We start from the raw sequence: 21,575 nt of genomic DNA, 5'->3' as shown, positions 1-21,575 counted from the left end.
AAAAATATACACAGTATCATATAGTGGAAAAATAACAAGTTCTCAAGTTGTAGTAGTTATCTGATGTGGTTTCACTTCTTTTGTTTGTTTGTTTAATTTGTTGAATAACGACTCTTGATTTTTCCTCCTAACTGGCTGCTTCTTCTAATTCCTCGTCTTGGACTTTTTCCCAAGCTGACTTCTAAATGTTGGTATTCCTCAGAGTTCATCCGAGGTCTGCTTTACTATCACTAAGGCCTGCGTAACCGCATCCATCCCCAGCATCAAACGTCAACCCTGTGTTGATAATTCCCAAATCCCTATTTTCTGCAAACCACCTCTCTTAGCTCCAGACCTGTGTATCTAATGACCCCGCGAGCAGTTTTCCTTAGCTAAGTCCCAGGCAGCACAAACTCATAATGGTGAAAATTGAAATCTTCATTTCTAGTCTCATTTCCAAACTCGTAATATCCTTCTGCAAAGCTTTTCATCCCAGTAAACTCAGTAAGCTCTCTTTCCCATCTTCACTCCTCCTAACCCATCCATTTTCAGCTCCCAAAATTATATCTCTAAAACGTGTGTTGAATGTGTATATTTCTTCCCCACTTGCCTAGCTCCTTGCATGGCCCAGCCACCATCAACTTTAGCCTGGACTATTGCGCTAGCCTTCTAGTGATGCTGATCATCGCCACACCCTGCCTTTCATCTAGAAGGAAATGCTTTCTGGTCTCTTGCATCAGAGGCTATGCCTCCTTGCCTCTGGGCTTTTGCTGTGCTGCTCCACCTGCCTGGAATACTCTCTCCTCCTTGCCTCTGGGCCTTTGATGTGCTGCTCCACCTGCCTGGAATACACTCTCACTCCTGTTCACATAGGGGTCGGCTTGGTTAGTCCTTTCTCCCACAAAGCCTTTCCTGAGAACAAAAGCAATTTTGTCTTATTTACATGACCTTTTACTACCACAAAAACTTATGCTATGCACACCTTTACCATAACATTTATTATACATTATAATTATGGTACAAGGATGTGTTTCTTTCATAAATGAAGCTTCATTCAGGCAGAGGCCGTATCTTCTTCATCGTCTGTTCCCCAGAACATACCATACCGTGCCTGGTAAGTGTCCAACATGTTTGTTAAATGAAAGAGTCATCATTTTCAAAATTTTTAATTATTTTGCCTTTATTTTTTTCCCTTCATATTCCTATCAACTATGCACTTCTGGGATATCCTCTGAGGATATTTCTGTTCTTTCAACACTTTCTAAAAATCCTAAACTATTAGAGCAGAAAAATTTTGCTATTCCCTACTTTTTCCCAGACATTTAACAAAATTGTACACGGGCTGCTAGTAAAAGGATTCTGGTTTTAACAGAGTCAAATCTTGAATTTCAGTAGAAGTCTGGCAATGGCAGAGTAGTGTGATGGTTGGATGAACTGTTGGTGTTTTTATCTACAAAACAAAACACATGACCCCAGGCTTTTATGGTGATAACATAAACCAGATATATGCTCAGTTGATTTCATTGGCGCTATAAATGGATCAGGTTTCATTTAATTAACCCAGAGGCTTTAGTCAATAGCACAGTCCTTGAAATAGAGCATCTCTCATGTAATTAGATTTAACTGTAGTCGCACCTGGAGCTTCTATTGATGCTGACCACAATACAAAATGAGCCAGAAAATTACAGCTAAGTATTAAGTAGAGTGCTAAGAAAAGCCACTGATGAAGTGTTGGTAGTATCATTTTTGTATTTAGAAATCCCTATTGTTATTTTATTCGACTTACAGTTTTATAATCTCTTTTTCTTTGGGGGTTTCTTATAATCACTGAATTTTCTTAGCTCATGTTTCTAGAAGGAATACAATAATTTCTATATTCTTCTTCCACTCTACAGTTGCCTTTCAATTAGTAAATAGTTTCTATTGACTGTAAGTCCCAATCAGCAAAATATTGTTTTCCATAGTGACTGTAGCTACAAAGCAAGTTTAAACTTATGGCTTTAAAAAGTAAAGAATAATGATATGTGCTCACTGAAAAGACATGAGAAGAACTTATATGGTTAATTTGTTTCATGTCTAATATTGCCAGCTTCAGAAAGGAGGAGAACATGCCTCCTAGTGCCTTTCAAAATAAATGATTCTTCTGGCATATCCAGTAAAATATAAAGTGCCTTATAAATGTGACTTCAGGCTGTTATCATTGACCCTGCCTCTGCGTGGAATTTTACCACCAAGGGAAATACTAACATTCTTTGAATTCTAACGTATTTTCTTACAGTTCTTCCTTCATAACAAGCAACCACAATGTGCAAAACAGAGGTAAGAGCACTTTAAGAATTATAAAATAAACAGGTAAGTCATGATACTGTGATATTGCTGCACTGTGACTTAAATTTTGTGAACCCCAGAGTCACTGAGCTGATGCGTACAGATGTAATTGGCTCATTTCCCTTGTGTTACTATGACATAGTTTTGATCCATGATTAAATATGGCTACTTAGGCAGTTTCTAGTTTTTCCTCTTGTGAATATTATTGTGCTATGAACATTAGTATAGATGTCTTCCATGTATACAATGTGATTATTTCCCTTCATAAGACTGAAATGGCTCCGTCTTAGGATATGCATCTCTTCAACTGCCCCAGATGTGTTTTCCAAAGTAGACATTAATTAGTCTCACCAACGGTGTGAGTCCCCGTTGTTCCCCACACTCTCCAACAATTGTTTTTGACAAACTTAATTTTTCCCAATCCATTGGATGCAAAACAAACTTGTCTCAAGAAAAATCTGTGAAATGAAGAAAATAAAACTGACAGCTCTTACTGTTTGTAAAAATCAAAAGGATATCCCATCTGTGGCCATGTCTGAAGTGGCATATAAATACAGAGTTATATGACTGTTTGTGGTGGGTGTTGATACTATTAATTATTTTGCACAAACTAGATCCATCATATTCATTTGTCTTTCCTTTTTTTTCACTCTATGTGCCATGAAGACTCTGTGTTGACATCTGGCGCTGGAATCTCTCTTTGTTGAGCACAAAAAAAAAAAAAAAAAAAAAAAAAAAAAGCCTGGAGGCCTGAAGAAGCTTAGGCCTGGGGGAAGCAAAGCCCACCAAGTATTGTGGAGAGGATGAGGGCTCTAGTGATCCTGCTCCTAATTCTACCTCTCTCCTTATACCAAGATCACTTTGAACAAGTTAATTATTTAAACTTCACATTTTCCCTTTCATAAAATTCAAGTAGTACTGTTCACTGATATATTCACATTAATATATGCGCACGCACACACACACAGCCCTCTGCCTGCCACATGGTAGGTAACTGATACATTTTAATGTCTTTTCTTGTTTTCTGCATTCTCTTTTCTTCTTCCCATCCAATCGACCTGGGTGGACCTAAAGGCTGTCTCACTGGCTTCCATCATGCCTGCCTTCATATCATTTCTCCATATGCCATCGGGACCTGAGGCTGGAAAACCAAGCTTATCAATTCACTTCCTCTCATACACACATTGCTAATGAGAGTTTCCCAACAGAGGATTCCCTTTTTTAAAAGGTGCCCAAAGAGGGCTGAGATAAACTCGATGGACTCAATCCCTAGTCATCAAATGTCGGGAACGGGAGTCCTAAAGGTCAGAAGTAGGTGGATGAAGATGAAAAGACTTGGAGCATCCAGGAGGAAAGTCCAGGGGCTGACCAGGCCCAGAAGGGGCATTACTTATAGAGGTTTCATTGCAGGGATGGGGAAGCAGAATCATAGCCTAGAGAGGAATCCAGAATCTTAACTTGAAATATAAAATTGGCCGGGCATGGTGGCTCACACCTATAATCCCAGAACTTTGGGAGGCTGAGGCAGGAGGATCACCTGAGATAAGGAGTTGGAGACCAGCCTGGCCAACACGGGAGAAACCCCGTCTCTGCTAAAAATCCAAAAATAAGCCAGGCATGGTGACGCGTGCCTGTAATCCCAGCTACTCGGAAGGCTGAAGCAGGAGAATTACGTGAACCTGGGAGGTGGAGGTGGCAGTGAGCCAAACTCCAGCCTGGGTGACAGAGTGAGACTCTGTCTCAAAAATAAAATAAAATAAAATAAAATCATGCACAAATAAAAAATAAAGAGCAATTGAATAATGGAATGGAGTGATGCAAATGGCCTTCACAGACATGAGTCCGGTCAAGCGTCCCAGGGCTGTTAAGTAGATCATTTGTACTGGGGTTGCTTAGGTTGCTCTCAGCTCATCTCACCTTATCTCAGAGGAAACAGGTTACTGAAAGAAGCCTGGGATAGATGGGGGAAATGTTTGAGTCTTCATTAATTCCTGTTTCAGTAAACAAACATCCACCAAGAACATGGTTTGTACCAAAACTTGGGCTGGGCCCCAAGAATACACAGTGGAGACCACCCAACTTTCTTTTAACCAGTGCTTAAGCACCCATGCGATGTTCCTCCACCAGCTACAGAACCCATACTCATCTTACTGGGCACAAATTCATTCCTGAATCACCAGTACTTGGTGATGTTAAGTGAGCAGAAAACAACACGGTCTACACTCCTAGAATTATTGGTCTAATGGGCTCTCTAATGCACCAGGTATGGGCATTCATACAGCAGAGTAAAATTTATACCTCTGTAGTTTTACATGTTATTATACTTATTTTACAAATGAGAAAATAATTTTGGGAAAGTTCAGTTATTCTTGTTCAGTTACAACCTGATAAACAGATTTGCCTCCATTCTCTCGTAAATTAATTCAAGTTAAATTATTAGGATCCCAAGGAAGTGGATCTCAGGACAGAAAAAGATATTTTGACATGTTGGAAGAGGCTCCAGTTGTGGTTAGATTCCAAAGTAGTAACAACGTTATTTCCTAAGTCTGGGGTTGTCAATCATCTGTTTTCTTTTCTCTTTCTATTTTTAGTTTTTGTTCACTAATGATTTATTTTTGCTTTAAAATGGGTGGCTCTTTTTCTTATAAAATTATTTTTTAAATCACATATAAAGGTAATTAAATTTTTCTAATAAATATGGACAAGCTGCTTAAAATAAAATGCTTTATTATAAGTTACAACAGGGAAGTCTAGAGCTGTGCTTCCCTAGTAACATAAGCAACACTCACAGCTAGCCTTGATGAGTGATTATATGATCAGACATTTTGCTAAGAGCTTAATCTATAACACATAAGAATTTTAAATATTAGCAATTATTGATATCAGTGTGGTTTTTCAACCCATGTCTTTTTTATTAGGCTACTCTCCCTCAAATTTATTGTGCACCTACACTGTGCCGTTCCCACTGTTCTTCCCCTTAGCTTGTGGCTTCATTTCTGTGACCTTCCATTCTCCATGTTAGGAGAGTACTGTTTCCTGGGGTTATAAAACTTAAACGTAATGTTTTATTTAAGAATAAAATTTCCAAAGATGAACAGCCTCGATTACTTTAAAACAAAATCTACTAAATACTTACAGCCAGTTACATAGTCAGAATTTCATTCATTCTTTCAACAAAGATCCAACCAGGCTTTCAGGGAAAAATTACCTGGCAAACTTGTTTCTGTTTCTTTGTTCTGTTTTGTTTTAAGTCATTCTCTGAACAAACTACAGATGTGTAGCTGTTTCCAAATTCCCTTTTTAAAGTAGGACTTTTAAAATATCCAAGCAAGACACTGAAGGTTAAAAAAGAGTAAATCAGTTGCCACAATATCATGACAAATTCATAATCACTGAACATTATTATGTATGCAACACCATTTAAGTGATAGGAAATACTGAAAATGATTATTTTCTCCTCTTGGGTATGTTCCTATTTTTTCAATCCATGTTGGAAAGTTAATTACGGCCATTTAAATAACTCTTAAGTCAATTTTATTGTGTATTAGCATAGCTCTGTTGTCTTCCTCTTGGTTAGGATCTGCCTGGTATACAGGTCTCCATCCGTTCACTCTCTGTGTCATTATATGTCAGAAGTACAATTAGCACATAACTGGAATTTTTAAATCAATCTGTATCTGATTTTTAAACGCTAAGTTTGCACCTTTGATATTTATTGTGATTACTGATATTTTGGAGTCTGTTTTTCTATTATGTTGTGCCTCCTATTTGTACTGCTTTGTATTTTTTTTTTTTTGTCCTGCCATATACTGGGTTCATCTCTCCTTTATTTTCCTTTCTTTCTTTTTCTTAGAAGTTATATATTCCAATATTAGTCTTCTTTTGGTTACCCTAAATATTTTTTAATAATGGCATGCTAAAATTTTAAGTCTGAAATTCATATTTTCTTTTCAAACAATACAAAAAACTTAGAATGCTGAAGGTGTGAATTCTTCACTGTGTTTGAAGGTTAAACTTTTTTATTTATAAAATAACATTTTAAAACTTGGAATAGCTCTAGTTTTATTCCCACTTAAAAATAGAAATCGGCAGGTGAAATTAACTAACCACAATTAAGATAATTTAAACTTTAAGTGATCAAACAGTTTTCTGCAACAAATATTTTGATATAAATACGCCCTCATAACAAAAATCCTTAGGCCCAACATTAAAAGCTACAATCCTGGCCAGGTATGGTGGCTCATGCCTATAATCCCAGCACTTTGGAAGGCTGAGGTGGGCAGATAACCTGAGGTTAGGAGTTCAAGACCAGCCTGGCCAACATTGGGAAACACTGACTCTACTAAAAATACAAAAATTAGCTGGGTGTGGCAGCAGGCACCTGTAATTCTAGCTACTTGGGAGGCTGAGGCAGGAGAATTGCTTGAACCTGGGAGGAAGAGGTTGCAGTGAGCCAAGATTCTGCCACTGTACTCCAGCCGGGGCAACAAGAACAAAACTCGGCCTTGAGCAGTGGCTCATGCCTGTAATTCCAGCACTTTGGGAGGCTGAGGCAGGCGGATTACGAGGTCAAGAGATCGAGACCATCCTGGCCAACATGGTGAAATTCCTTCTCTCTAAAAAATACAAAAATTAGCTGGGCATGGTGGCACACACCTGTAGTCCCAGCTCCTCAGGAGGCTGAGGCAGGAAAATTGCTTGAACTCAGGAGGCAGAGGTTGCAGTGAGCCGAGATCACGCCACTGCACTCTAGCCTGGTGACAGGGCGAGACTTAAAAAAAAAAAAAAAAAGAGCAAAACTCCATTTCAGAGGGAAAAAAAAAAGCTACAATCCTTGCTCTCATTAGAATAAAATTGTCGTCAATGTATCAGAAGTACTGTTCTTCTTAGTAAACTTGTAGATAATTTTGGCTTTTTTGATTACAAGAAGCAGAATAAGTGCCTATATAATCTAAATATTATGGAAAATGGCATGTATTTGCTAATGTCTAATTAATATTTCATCTCAAAAATTTACTGGATCAAAAAAAAACCATCCTTTCAAAGTTCTTGTTCAGTTGATAACCATGACCGTAACTTTGGTGATGTTTTTTAGAATGAACTACAACTAAAAAGCTTATAATTCTGTATTCATTCTGATTACATCTTTTCCATTTCATATGTTATTTTTGCCTGTATTTTACTTACATAATGTTTGTATATCCTCAAGGTTTTATGATTTTTTTTAATAGTTACTCCTTGCTTAAAATTACCAATACATTTACAGATGTTTTTCTTGGTATTCCTTCTTATACTTCACTCCATGTTTGTGGTCTAAATTTCAAAAAAAAATATTTTTTATTATTATTGACTGGAAAGACATGCAATGAAAATAAGTTATTTTGATTGAGGATAGAGAGAATACCACATTAACATTTGACAAGTGGAAGTATTTTAAAGCTTAGCTGTCATGTGAAATCAAAGCCCTATCAATGAACTTCTTATATTCTGCTACTTTAAAATCCCTTGGTCTATCTTGTACTTGAATTTATCTTTTACACCGGCAGGATTGTGCAGCGTCATGCATTGATTTCTTGGAAAATAATGGATAATAGACATACACAGGTCTTCCACTGTTGATATATGTCATTATGTATTTTTTTTCTTTGAGATGGAGTTTTGCTCTTGTTGCCCAGGCTAGAGTGCTGTAGCATGATCTCAGCTCACTGTAACCTCTGTCTCCCAGGTTCAAGCAATTCTTCTGCCTCAGCCTCTCAAGTAGCTGGGATTACAGGCATGTACCACCATACCCAGCTAATTTTGTGTTTTTAGTAGAGACAGAGTTTCACCATGTTGTTCAGGCTGGTCTCGAACTCCTGACCTAGTAATCTGCCCACCTTGGCCTCCCAATGTGCTGAGATTACAGGCGTGAGCCACCACGCCGGCCCTTTATGTAATACATTTTTAAAATCACGTTTGCACCACCTACCACATCAGAAAAGTGTAAATGTAACAGTGACAGATACAAAATTCCTCAAATTCCAGGTTGCACTTGCAAAATCTGATTTTATAATCAGTAACAGATACTGCCCCTTGTTTTCCATGAAGTGACAGGCTCACTTTGTTGATTTTTAGTAACATATCTGTCAAATATCCAACTCAGAATAACGATAGTTTGTCAGTCATTCTTTTAGGTTAAAAAATATGATGTTTCATTTTTTAAAGTTATTCTTTCAAGTTGAAAAAAAATGGTGTTCCCAAAATAGGGAACGAACTATTGATGTTTAAGAAAATGAACAGAGTTCATTACATACAGAACAGAATAGACAATTGGAGGAGAAATGAGGATGCCGATGGAGAAACGTGACTAGACAGTTCATTCAGAGCCTTATGGACAGAAGGAAAACATTTATATTTTCTTCCAGGTGGAAAGGAAATCATGTCAGAAATTTTACCAGGGGAGTGGCAAAGTCAGAATTCCGTGTGTGTGTGTGTGTGTGTGTGTGTGTGTGTGTGTGTGTGTGTGTGTATTTTTCTCACTCTGTTGCCCAGGCTGGAGTGCAGTGGCTCGATCTAGGCTCACTGCAACCTCTGCCTCCCAGGTTCAAGTGACTCTCTTGCCTCAGCCTGAAGAGTGCTCTACCATGTCCAGCTAATTTTTGTATTTTTAATAGAGATGGCATTTCACCATGTTGGCCAGGCTGCTCTTGAACTCCTGACCTCAGGTGATCCGCCCATCTCTTCCTCCCAAAGTGCTGGGATTACAGGCATCAGCCACCATGCCCAGCTCAGAATTACATTTTGAAAAGATGACTCAGTGCCCTAAGGAAAAAGAGAGGGAAGGGCAAAGCTACAGCCAGAGAACAAAACAGAGAGAATTACCATCACTGAATGAGCTGTTGGTGGTGTAGACCGAGAAGGTCCTCACAGATATAGGAAGAAGCAAAGGGTTCCAGCTCCTTTTTGGAGGTGGGGGACAGTCTGCACCAGTCACAAAATCACACTGAAATGTGAATTTAACCTTTCCAGATCATAGAGGAGGCATGCAGTCCTGTTCTCCTCACAGATGCCAGTCTCCAGCCAGCTGCACCCCTCATGAAAATGTTCCGCCCTATAAATACAGAAGCTGGAGGCTGCCTTTCCCCGAAAGGTCTGATAGAAAGGTAAGCAGACATATCTCTGCCAAGTTCTTCTAGATGTACTTGGCATCTAAATAGAGCTTTCCTGAACAGTGCCCAAAAGGAGATTATTTATGTCGGACTTTAACTTTTTCCTGTCTGGCTGTATATTACTGGGTTTTAATATTTTTAAAGTATTTTAATATCTTTAAATACGTTGCTGTATAACATACTACATTGGTCTCTCACCAGATTCTTTGACTGGCATGTTTCCAGATTCTAAAGTATTTTTAAAAAATTAATCCAAAAATACAGATATTTAGACATGTGTTTTATGTTTACTGACTGTCCAATAATCTTATGGGGGATTAACTGGGATTTACAGGTTGCAATTTTTTTTCCAGCAAAAAATTTGTGTATGACGTACTCATTTCAGTTGAACAGTTCAGCAACCATTAGTTGAGCAGTTATTATGTGCCAGACAATGTGGTAGAGGTTATGGTCCCTACCTCAATGGAGATGTAAAGAAGGGGGAGATGCAAATGGTTACAGATGTGTTCTTGTGTGTCCCTCATCTATTTTCTGGTCTCTTTCTAAAATATGCTCCTTCCCTGCAATTGGTTATTTTTGGACCATTTTTCACTTACATTATCCTATGATAGGGGGATAAACCTTTCACTGTATTTTGTACGCTTTTACCCCATCACCTTGGGATGCTACTTATTAAAGTCTTTCACTGTAAAGCCCCAGAGGATGTGCCTTTTCCAGGTATCCATCCCATATCCTGCTATTACTCACTGTCCTGCTACAGAGCTTTTGAAGGTTTCTAAGCAGAGGCAGGGTGTACAGGATATCTCTGGTAAATTCCTACAGTATCCTAAAGCTCTGTTGTTGTCCTTATATTCATATTAATTTCTACCTAATTCTAAAAGGGGTCTCATAATCTGAAATTCGACCCTGAAAAATATTTTCACATTCTGGCCAGGCACAATTGCTCACACCTATAATCCCAGCACTTTGGGAGGTTGAGGCAGGTGGATCACCTAAGGTCAGGAGTTCGAAACCAACCTGACCAACATGGCGAAACTCTGTCTCTACTAAAAATACAAAAATTAGCCAGGCATGGTGCCAGGCACCTGAATCCCAGCTACTTGGGCGGCTGAGGCAGGAGAATCACTTGAACCTGGGAGGCGGAGGTTGCAGTGAGCTGAGAGAGATCATTCCACTGTACTCCAGCCTGGGCAACAGAGCTAGACTTCATCACGCACACACAAAAATTACACATCCTTTATTTATTGCCCCTTGTCATGCACTCAACTTCCTTTTGCTCTGTCATCTTCTTCATAAACATGGGGATCTCTTGGTTCTAACTAGAGATCTACACAAGATCACACTCCCTCCCAGGTCCCAGATTCCTCATAGACATGACACAGGCTTGGACCACATCAGGATTTCCCTGATTTCAGCTATTTGAAAATACTTTTATGATTTGTGCCATATCTATGCACTATCAGTAAAAACATTTACTTAATACTCTTTAAGTTGACCTGTTTTCACTTTATACCACTACTCAGGTTAGTTTTTTTAAAAACCAGTATTGTACATCATAGAAAGTGACTTTGGAAGTAATTCCATTCCTTAGTGTATGCCCAAAAGAATTAAAAGCCGACGCTCATATATTTGTATAGCCATGTTCATTACATTATTTACAATAGACAACAGATGGAAAGAACCTGTATGTCCATTGACAGATGAATGGATAAACAAAATGGTATACGCACACAATGAAACAGTATTTAGCTCTAACAAGAAATAAAATTCTAATGTGTAATACAATATGCAAGAACCTTGGAAACATTATGCTGAGTGAAATAAGTCAGACTCGGAAGACAAATATGTGATTCCACTTATACAAGGTACCTAGAATAGGCAAATTCATAGAGACAGAAGATAGAATGCTTTACCTGGGCTCTGAGGACGAAGGTCAGGTAATGGAGAGTTATTGTTTAATGGATACAGCATTCCAGTTTAGAGTCATTAAAAGCTTTTGGACTTGGATAGTAGCAATGGCTGTGAAGCAATGTGAATGTAATTAATGCCACTGACTGATACACCTAAAAATGGTTAAAATGGTAAATCTTATTACATTGTTGATGAAAGAGTCAATTTCTGGAAAATATTTGAAGAGATATATTCTGAGCCAAATATGAGTGACCGTGGCCCATGACACAGCCCTCCAGAGACGCTGAGATCCTGAGAACCTGTGCCCAAGGTGGTCAGGGTGCAGTTTGGTTTTATACTTTTTAGGGAGATAGGAGACTCCAATCAAATACATTTTTTTTTTTTTGAGATGGAGTTTTGCTCTTTTTGCCCAGGCTGGAGCACAGTGGCGCAATCTCAGCTCACTGCAACCTCTGCCTACCAGGTTCAAGTGATTCTCTTGCCTCAGCCTCCCTAGTAGCTGGGATTACAAGAGCACCCCACTATGCCCAGCTAATTTTTGTATTTTTAGTAGAGATGGGGTTTCTCCATGTTGGCCAGGCTGGTCTCGAAATCCTGACCTCAGGTGATCTGCCTGCGTCGGCCTCCCAAAGTGCTGGGATTACGTTTAATAAATATACTGTTACGGTCCAGAAAGGTGGGACAGCTCGAAGTAGGGCCTTCCAGGTTATAGGTAAATTTCAAAATTTTCTGGGTAACAATTGGTTGAGTTTAGCTGAAGACCTGGGATCAATAGAAAGGGAATGTCACTGATAGATAGAGGGCTAATTATCAGTTAAGGGATTGTGGAGACCGAAGTTCTTATTGTACAGATGAAGCCTTCTGGTAGCAGGCTTCAGAGAGAAGAGATTGTAAATGCTTCTTATTAGACTTAAAGTCTGTGTTGATGTTACTGCTGGAGAGGTATAATGAGGCATGTTTGACCCCTACTTCCCGTCATGACCCAAACTAGTCTAGCAGGTTAAATTTTAACAATGCCCTGGCAGAGGAGGAAGTCCATTCAGATGGTTGGGGCAGCCTTAGAATTTTATTTTTGGTTTACGATATTTTTGCTTACATTTTAAAAAAAGTAATTGCAATGCAAACAAAACAAGCTATTAAATTGTAGCAGGATTCTGTTACCTGCTAGTAGCTGTCACCATAAGGATTGCTCTTCTTCTGTTAAAGAAGTGATTTGAAATGTCAGAGAGATATTAAGGACATATTAGAACCAAAATGAAAATTCCCTTTTGAATTATTCAGGGGGCTAGAAAGAGAATTTGAAGGGGACTTCCTTCCCCCAAGTGATGTGGAGATAACATAATTCAGTTTCTGAGCACCAGCTAAACTCACCAGTCATCCCTCATGACCACACTTGGAGGAACACAGGTCTAATCTCGAAACGTCTTCCAACTTGGACAAATAAATAAAAAGAGTAGATGAAATGCACCGTGACTGATCTCTGCCATGTCCATGGATTGGCCAAGAGTCCACCTGGAATCAGCAGACCACTCCAAGCTCAGACAGCTCCGCCTTCAGTGGGGAGATGGGGTTCCTAGGCTTCCTTTATCTCTAGAGGTTGTCACATGCCTTTGGGGAGTGAAGCAGAGCTGGCCCCGACATGGACTTTTTCAGCACCAGCTCTCCCCTGGGTGTAGGGAATAGGTCAAATAAGAGGTGACTTTTGGGCCGGGGACTGTGGCTCACACCTGCAATCCCAGCACTGTGGGAGGCCGAGGCATGTGGATCACCTGAAGTCAGGAGTTCGAGAACAGCCTGACCAACATGGTGAAAATTACCTGGGCATGGCGGTACATGCCTGTAATCCCAGCTACTTGGGAGGCTGGGGCAGGAGAGTTGCTTGAACCCAGGAGGCAGAGGTTGCAGTGAGCCAAGATTGTGCCATTGAACTCCAGCCTGGGCAACAAGAGCAAAACTCCAAGTTAAAAAAAAAAAAAAAAAAGAGGTGACTTTTGGTCCCAATCTTGATGCAAAAGAATGGCTGAGCCGGGTAGGCAGAGGTGAGGACAAGGAGGGATTCCAGGCAGTAGGGCCAGTTCTGGTCTTTCCTGAAGCTGTGTGTGTCCGGAGTACAAGCACTTTGGCCAGACCCATGTCTGAAATAGGGTGTCAGGAAGTGAGGCTGCAGGGTTGAGTTAGAGCTAGCTCATACCTTTCCAGACGCTGTTCACATCAGTGTGTTCTCATGTGAATAGAATCAGAATCTCAGTATTGGATGGATCAGGTTTATTTTTCAGTGGACCAGAGACTCCAAATAAATGAGAAACCAAAGATGTGATGTCACGTACTTAACTCTCGCCAACCATGTGACAGGTGTTGACTTTCTGAACCCTCACTGTCCATCTTAACCAGGGTTAATACTACCTGACATGCCTACTTCAAAGAAGTGTTGAAGGGATGGATCGACAAGCTACTATATAAGGAAGGACCTTATAGATGCTGGCCTCGCAAGGGGGTTATTTCATATTATGATCCTCAGAACCCTGTGAAGGAATTGCAAGTCCATGATGCAGCTCCCTGACTGCCCTTCCTTTTCCCAGTTAGTCTGGATTTTACAATCAAAAGAATTTAAAATCATTTAATATTGATATAAAATAAAGCAGTGTGGCACAGGGAGAAGGCTAGATAAACTAGAACCCCAATTCATAGCTCAGCCAACTGTGCCTCTGGTGAAGTGGCAGAGATTGAGCTCTTTCTGCACCTCTTTCTCCCTCCCTGCTGTTTGTATGCGATGAGGGCAGTACAGGCTTCACAAACAATACACATTTCCACCTCAACAAGACTCAGTTGCTGAAGATTCAGAAAGCACTGATAGATAGGGGGCTTATGATCTATTCTGAGGGTGGTGCTGAAGGATCTTTCTCAACAGATTCTCATAGGCTTCAGAACTCCCTAGCTATAGTAACTTTGTCTATGTCTCTCTGCCCTAAGCATCTGTGGGCTTCTCCAGGTCAGAGACTAAATGTTGGGTGCTGAATATCTACTATAAATTAAACTATGACTAGGCATTGGTGGAATAAAAGTAAACTTTGAATTAATTAATCAATAATTTATACTTCTTTTTAACCCTAAAATATTTGTTATTGATTCGGTTCTGCAGGATATCCAGCACAATGAATGGTACGTTGGAGAATACAGTCGCCAGGAAGTGGAAGAGGCATTAATGAAGGAGAACAAGGTAATGTCTTCTACATGGCCCATCGTTGTTTCTATAGGCATCTTATGGTTTTCTGCTCATGGGTTGCAAGATGTAACAAGCAACAGCTTCAATGTAGCATTTCCTGCATCACCCTGCATTTCTCAATGCTGGGAGGTTGCAGTTGAAAAGAGCATTTAACATGGACAGTTTCAGGCCTGATGCAGTGGCTCATACCTGTAATCCTAGCACTTTGGGAGGCCGAGGTAGGTGTATCATTTGAGGTCAGGAGTTTGAGACCAGCCTGGCCAACATGGTGAAACCCCATCTCTACTAAAAATACAAAAAATAATTAGCCAGGTGTGGTGGCATGACCTGTAACCCAAGCTACTCAGGAGGCTGAGACATGAGAATCGCTTGATTCCACCAGGGAGGTGGAAGTTGCAGTGAGCCAAGATTGTGCCACTGCACTCCAGCCCTGGCAGCAGAGTGAGACACTGTCTCAAAAATAAATAAAATAAAATAACAAAATAAAAAATAAAACAACATGGAGAGTTGCAGACCTTAGGGTTGGCAGAGCTAATTATCAGCTGTGTGGCTTTGTCAAGTTTCTAAATAACTTCCCATGTAGATTTAGTTATTTGCAAAATGAAACATAGTAAAATCAACCCTAAGGAACTATTTTCTACACGAAATATGGAAACTGGGCTATAGAGGTCACAATAGAAGGGGCTTCCTTCTGCTTTCTTCAACGTTTATCTTCTTAATCAAGGTTTGCCCAAGGTACTGTTGGGTCTTTATGTCTCACTTCTTCAAGAAAGGAGCAGGGATTGTGAAGCCTGCAATAGTCAGGATGTAACAGGTTATGCTGCAGCAACAACCCCATGACCTCATGATCTCAGTTGCTTAACATAATGACACTTTATTTTTTGCTTGCATACCATGTTCAGGATGGGTTTGAGTGGATAAACTTAGGCTGCTGGGGGCTCCATCTCAATGGTGGGCTTCCACCTTCACACACTGGCTCTTTCTTTTCTTTTCTTTTTTTTTTTTTTTTTTTTTTTTTTTTGAGGCAGAGTCTTGCTCTGGGGCCCAGGCTGGAGTGCAGTGATGTGATCTCAGCTCACTGTAACCTCTACTTCCCAGGTTCAAGTGATTCTCCTGCCACAGCCTCCCAAGTAGCTGGGACTATAGGCACCCACCACCATGCCCAGCTAATTTTTTTGTATTTTTAGTAGAGACAGGGTTTCACCATCTTGGCCAGGCTGGTATAGAACTCCTGAACTCGTGATCCACCTGCCTTAGCCTCCCAAAGTGCTGGGATTACAGGCGTGAGCCACTGCACCTGGCCCACACTCTGGCTCTTAACACATCCCTCAGAAGTAACATATTTTACTTCTGCTTATATATCTTTGACCAAAGGAAGTCACATGACCAACCTTAAGTTCAATGGTGTGGAAGTGCAAACTTACCAGATGGCTGAAAGGAGAAGAGAACTGGGAGACTGATACTCAGGTCAAATGACTACCACAATCATCATCCCAAAGAGCAAATAATTATCCAATAATGACTATGTGCAGAGAACTACACGCAATTGCTTAGAAGTTATAGAAAGTGTCTCCAGACTGCTGCAACATCAAAATATATCCCCAGCTAACCAGTACAATGGTCATTGTTGATGGAGGTAACCCAAAATGAATGAATGAATTAATTAGTGAATAAATGATAGGCCTACAATAAATTTTAATAAAACCTACCTCCCAGAATTGATGTTGTAAAAGTAAATAAATTTTATGTATAAGTTGCAATGATAAACAGAAGCATGCCCCCTCCAAAGATGTTCACATCCTAATCCCCAGAACCTATGAATATGTCACCTTCATAGAAAAGGGGACTTTGCAGATGTGATGAAGGTAAGGATCTTGAGATGGGGAAGTTACCAGGCATTATCTGGGTGGGCTCAACGTCATCACAATGATCCTTGTCAGAGTCAGAGAAGGGACATGATAATGAAAGTGGAGGTCAGATGAATGAGAGAGCCACAAGCCAGGAATCTTGTTGGCTTCTAAAAACTGGAAAAGTCATGTAAACAAAGTCTTCCCTATTGATTCCAGCCCAGCAAAACTCATGTTTGACTTCTGACCTCCAGAACTGTAAGAGAATACATTTGTGTTTTATGCCACTAATTTCATGGTTGTTTGTTATAGCAGCAGTAGGAAATGATACCATTGCTAAAAAAGTATCTTGAACATACGTGGGATAAATGGAACATCCCATTTCCTAGATGAGGAAACTGAGGCTAAGCCAACTCGTTGGTCAGAAAAGTAAATAAATCGGCAGAACATGTGTTCAAGATCAGTGTGCTTTTCACAAAATCCCAGCTGCCTTTAGTAGCCCTCACAGTTCTTTTCACAGCCCAGGTGGAAAGCCTGGGTGCTTGGCTGATGCAGCTCCTTGAGAACCTTCCTTTTCTCCTTCCAGGGAATCTGTCCATGCCGTGGTAGAGTGGTGAACCTGGTGATGGTAGATTCCAACCCTGGCTCTCCTTCTTGGCTAATCAGTGCTCGGTGCACTATGGCACTCACAGAGCCTGTTTTCCAGAAAAACTACTCTTAGTAGACCTGCTTCCAGGACTGTGCTGGAAAAGCAATATGCATGTTACCTGATGTTTTTCTGGTAGCATTTGGGCGCTCAGCAAATGCTCCCTTCCTCTCTTTCTGTATGCCTGTTTCTGCCTCTTCCCAAGAAACATTAAGAAAATAAAATCTCAGTTAAATGACTTCATATTTTCCTTTTCTGTTCGTCTCAGTCAGTTCTGTCAAAATGTGTTTCCCATTTATGAAAGATAATTTAATTTAAATTTCAGGATTACTCAGATTTATTTTGACAAATTCATTGCAAAGTTTAAGAGGATAAACCCAAAAATTGGCCATGAGTTTTGGCCTCTTCTCTCTTTCTGATCTTTGGCAGTGCTCTGTGCTTGAACATTCAGACTTCAATTATGACTAAACATTTTAGGTAGAACAAGTTCCAGAAACTTCCTCCATCCTACTTTATATACTCAGAGGCTTGTGTATTTAAAGAGTAAGAATTTGGCTTGGTTTTGAAGTATTCCATTTAGTAACTGTGATGCTTTAGGGGATTCATTTAAGCCTTTAGACCTTTACTCCTTTACCTGTAAAATGAGACTAAAATACTTCTATCAAAGTTTATATAAAGAACCCAACATTTATGTAAAGAACCTATAAATGGACCAGGTGTGGTGGTTCATGCCTATAATCCCAGCACTTTGGGAGGCCGAGGTGGGTGGATCACCTGAGGTCAGGAGTTTGAGACCAGCCCGGCCAACATGGAGAAACCCCTTCTCTACTAAAAATACAAAAATTAGCTGGGCGTGGTGGCTTGTACCTGTAATCCCAGCTACTCAGGAGGCTGAGCAGGAGAATCACTTGAACCTGGGAGATGGAGGTTGCAATGAGCTGAGATCACAACATTGAACTCTAGTCTGGGAGAAAGAACAAGACTATATCACAAAAGAAAAAAAAAAAAGAACCTGCAAATGAAACAATGTGTGTGAAGTGCTTGGCACCTTGAGGGCAATTCTCAATGCACCTTAGCTGCCGGTATCATCATAACATCACTATAATGTTACAGTATTCTTTATAAATTTTGTATACTTAAAGTATTGTTATATTGCATTACATAGTATTATTACCATTATTATATATCTAAATTTATAAATATTCATTATAGAAATATATAATTATATGTAGCTTTTATAAAATCTAATTATAATTCATTATAGACATAAATCACTCTATATTTTATCTATATCTATCATATCTATTCTTTTTTTCTTTTTGAGACAGGGTCTCATTCTGTTTCCCAGGCTGGAATGCAGTGGCGTGATCTTGGCTCACTGCAATCTCTGCCTCCTGGGTTCAAGAGATTCTCCTGCTTCAGCCTCTAGAGTAGCTAGGATTACAGGCACATGCCACCACGCCTGGCTAACTTTTGCATTTTTAGTAGAGATGAGGTTTCACCATCTTGGCCATGCTGGTCTCAAACTCCTGACGTTGAGTGATCCACCCACCTCAGCCTCCCAAAGTTTTGGGATTACAGGCATAAGCCATCTCATTTGGCCTCTATTTATTCCTCATAGATCACTTATAACCCTCTATACAATACATACAATTATACTTACAGATTTTTCAGTGTTCTTCATCATGTAAATGACACAGTGTAACCACAAAACTAAGCCTGGTAGGTGTGTTTACATTCAGGAGGACTGCTCCGTTTCTCACTCTTTTACAACCAGATCTTAGTATCATTCTGAATTCTTCCCTGGAGTGTAAAAATTATTTCTAATCGATATCCTGTTCTCAGCTCTTGGACCATTTGACACTGTTGACCTGCTTTTGGAAACCGTCAATCTCCACGTCTTGACTTCTTTTTTTTTTTTTTTTTTTTTTTTTGAGACAGAGTTTCACTCTTGTTACCCAGGCTGGAGTGCAATGGCGCAATCTCGGCTCACCGCAACCTCCGCCTCCCGGGTTCCGGCAATTCTCCTGCCTCAACCTCCTGAGTAGCTGGGATTACAGGCACGCACCACCATGCCCAGCTAATTTTTTGTAGTTTTAGTAGAGACGGGGTTTCACCGTGTTGACCAGGATGGTCTCGATCTCTTGACCTTGTGATCCACCCGCCTCGGCCTCCCAAAGTGCTGGGATTACAGGCTTGAGCCACCGCGCCCGGCCACGTCTTGACTTCTGTCACTCTGAATCTCCTGGTCTTCCTTCATCTTTCAGATATTTCCAGGTCTTTTCTGTCTCCGCTTTTTTGCCCTGTACTCACCTTCACCTCAACTTAGGCTACAATACCTCCTCCCATACAGGATCTCTCCACTCAGTTTCATATCCATGACTTAGAAGCCCCACGTCTCTTTCAGGAACCTTAATCTTGCATAGACATCTTTCCACACAGAAGTCCAATTTATTAGGTAAAACTTCTTCTGCTCAAAGCCTGCAGTGGCTCTCACTGTCTTTAGAATAATACCCAAGCATCAGGCAGAAGAGGAAATATGTGAACATTCAGAGATGAATATATCAAGAAGGGGCCAGAAGAAGGGCTTTTCCATGCAGAAGAAGTAGCACATGTGACATGCTTTGTGATCCTACACAAATCTCATCTTGAATTGTGATCCCCATAATTGCCATGTGTCTAGGGAGAGACCTGGTGGGGGCGACTGGATCATGGGGACAGTTTTCCCCATGCTGTTCTAGTGAGTGAGTTCTCATGAGATCTAATGGTTTTATAAGGGGCTCTTCTCCCTTCACTCCTCACTCTACTCTCCTGCTGCCATGTGAGAAGGTCCAAGTTTGCTTCCCCTTCGCCTTCCATGTGATTATGTTTCCTGAGGCCTCCCCAGCCATATGGAACTGTGAGTCAATTAAACCTCTTTCCTTTATAAATTATCCAGTCTCAGACATTTCTTTATAGCAATGTGAAAACAGACTAATACATCATGCAAAATCTGGGAGTCTCAAATCAGATGGTGCCTTTGGGAAATGATGGCTTGGCTGGAGCCAGGAGCCAGGAGCAGGAGGCTGCAGGAGCAATGAGAGATCAAACTGCAAGATAGGTTGGTCATGCTAAGTTCATGGGCACTGTGCCCAGGTCAGTAGGAGATAATGAAAGACTTTTTTTTTTTTTTAACCAGAGTCCCGCTCTATCCCCTAGGCTAAAGTGCAGTGGTGCAATCTCAGCTCACTGCAATATCTGCCTCCTGGGTTCAAGTGATCCTCCTGCCTCAGCCTCCTGAGTAGCTAGGATTACAGGAGCCCATTACCACGCCCTGCTGACTTTTGTATTTTTAATAGAGATGGGATTTTTCCATGTTGGCCAGGCTGGTCTTGAACTCCTGACCTCAGGTGATCCTTGGCCTCCCAAAGTGCTGGCATTACAGCCGTGAGCCACCACCCCCTAGTCTTGATGAAAGATTTTCAAGAAGAGAGTCTCAAGATCCAACTGCTACACATCTCAGAAAATGACAAGAACCCTTAGACATGCAGACACTCGGTAAAAACTTACTGAATTGTGGTTTACTGAAAACTAAATCCATCTGGGAATCTCATACATGCAAACATCATTGTTGCCACCATTACAAGGGCAGAATGCTGGCATGCCTGAAAAGATGACTGGTACTCTTTCTGCCTCAGGATGGTACTTTCTTGGTCCGAGATTGTTCCACAAAATCCAAGGAAGAGCCCTATGTTTTGGTTGTGTTTAATGGGAACAAAGTCTACAATGTAAAAATCCGCTTCCTGGAGAGGAATCAGCAGTTTGCCCTGGGGACAGGACTCAGAGGAGACGAGGTGGGTCTAACTTAACTGCCTTCCTGTTCCAGGCTAAGTGCAAGAAATAAAGGAAGAGTTTGGGAGATGTTGCCCTGGAGGAGGGGGATGTAGGCTGACCTCCCCTCCCCTTCCACGAACATCTGCACATGTCTTACACTTTGGCCCACCAGGCCAGCGGCCAGTTCTGACCATTTCATGCACCTCATCCCCTGCTTTGCCTGTTAAAGAAACTCATTCTATAAGACACATCTAAACTCTGCCTCCCAGGAAAACCTTCAGGGGAGCAAATACTAATGCCAGGTTCCTTTTCCTCCTCAGCACTGAACTGCCCACTGCAGACATTTCTGATGTCTGTTGGAATTCCTTATCTATGGATTTGTGTCCCCAAAATAAATGTGAACTCAGACACAGCATTTCGGCTATGTTGAACGTGCCTGTTCTCAGTACACATCTGCTGGTGGGGGGTGAAAGAATGAATCAAGTAAAATATTTGTGAATAACATATAAATCAATCCACAAGAAAGGGGAAATTTTCACTAAAAAGTGTATATGCCAGGCCTAGTCTATCTGCATTTTTTTTTTTTTTTTTGAGACAGAGTCACACTCTGTCACCCAGGCTGGAGTGCAGTGGCACAATCTCGGCTCACTGCAACCTCCTCCTCCCAGGTTCAAGTGATT

At 40.7% G+C, this 21,575-nt stretch overlaps 1 protein-coding gene across 3 annotated transcripts in view; it reads left to right on the top strand.

Moving 5' to 3' along the window:
* The window catches only part of CLNK (cytokine dependent hematopoietic cell linker), a 198,974-nt gene that overhangs the window by 162,855 nt on the left and 14,544 nt on the right, over positions 1-21,575 (top strand). For all 3 annotated transcript variants that reach the window (XM_032272622.1, XM_032272611.1, XM_032272617.1), the window contains 4 exons: positions 2,258-2,298; positions 9,316-9,449; positions 14,506-14,583; positions 20,760-20,915. In XM_032272622.1, the coding sequence (XP_032128513.1) occupies positions 2,258-2,298; positions 9,316-9,449; positions 14,506-14,583; positions 20,760-20,915 (409 nt within the window). The remainder of the gene's footprint in view (positions 1-2,257; positions 2,299-9,315; positions 9,450-14,505; positions 14,584-20,759; positions 20,916-21,575) is intronic.

The sequence above is a fragment of the Sapajus apella genome, unplaced genomic scaffold (genome assembly GCF_009761245.1).
Source record: "Sapajus apella isolate SASKATOON/1434 unplaced genomic scaffold, GSC_monkey_1.0 scaffold5, whole genome shotgun sequence".
Lineage (NCBI taxonomy): Eukaryota > Metazoa > Chordata > Mammalia > Primates > Cebidae > Sapajus > Sapajus apella.
The sequence above is the reverse complement of the archived record's forward strand: the minus strand, read 5'-3'. Positions and strand labels throughout refer to the sequence as shown.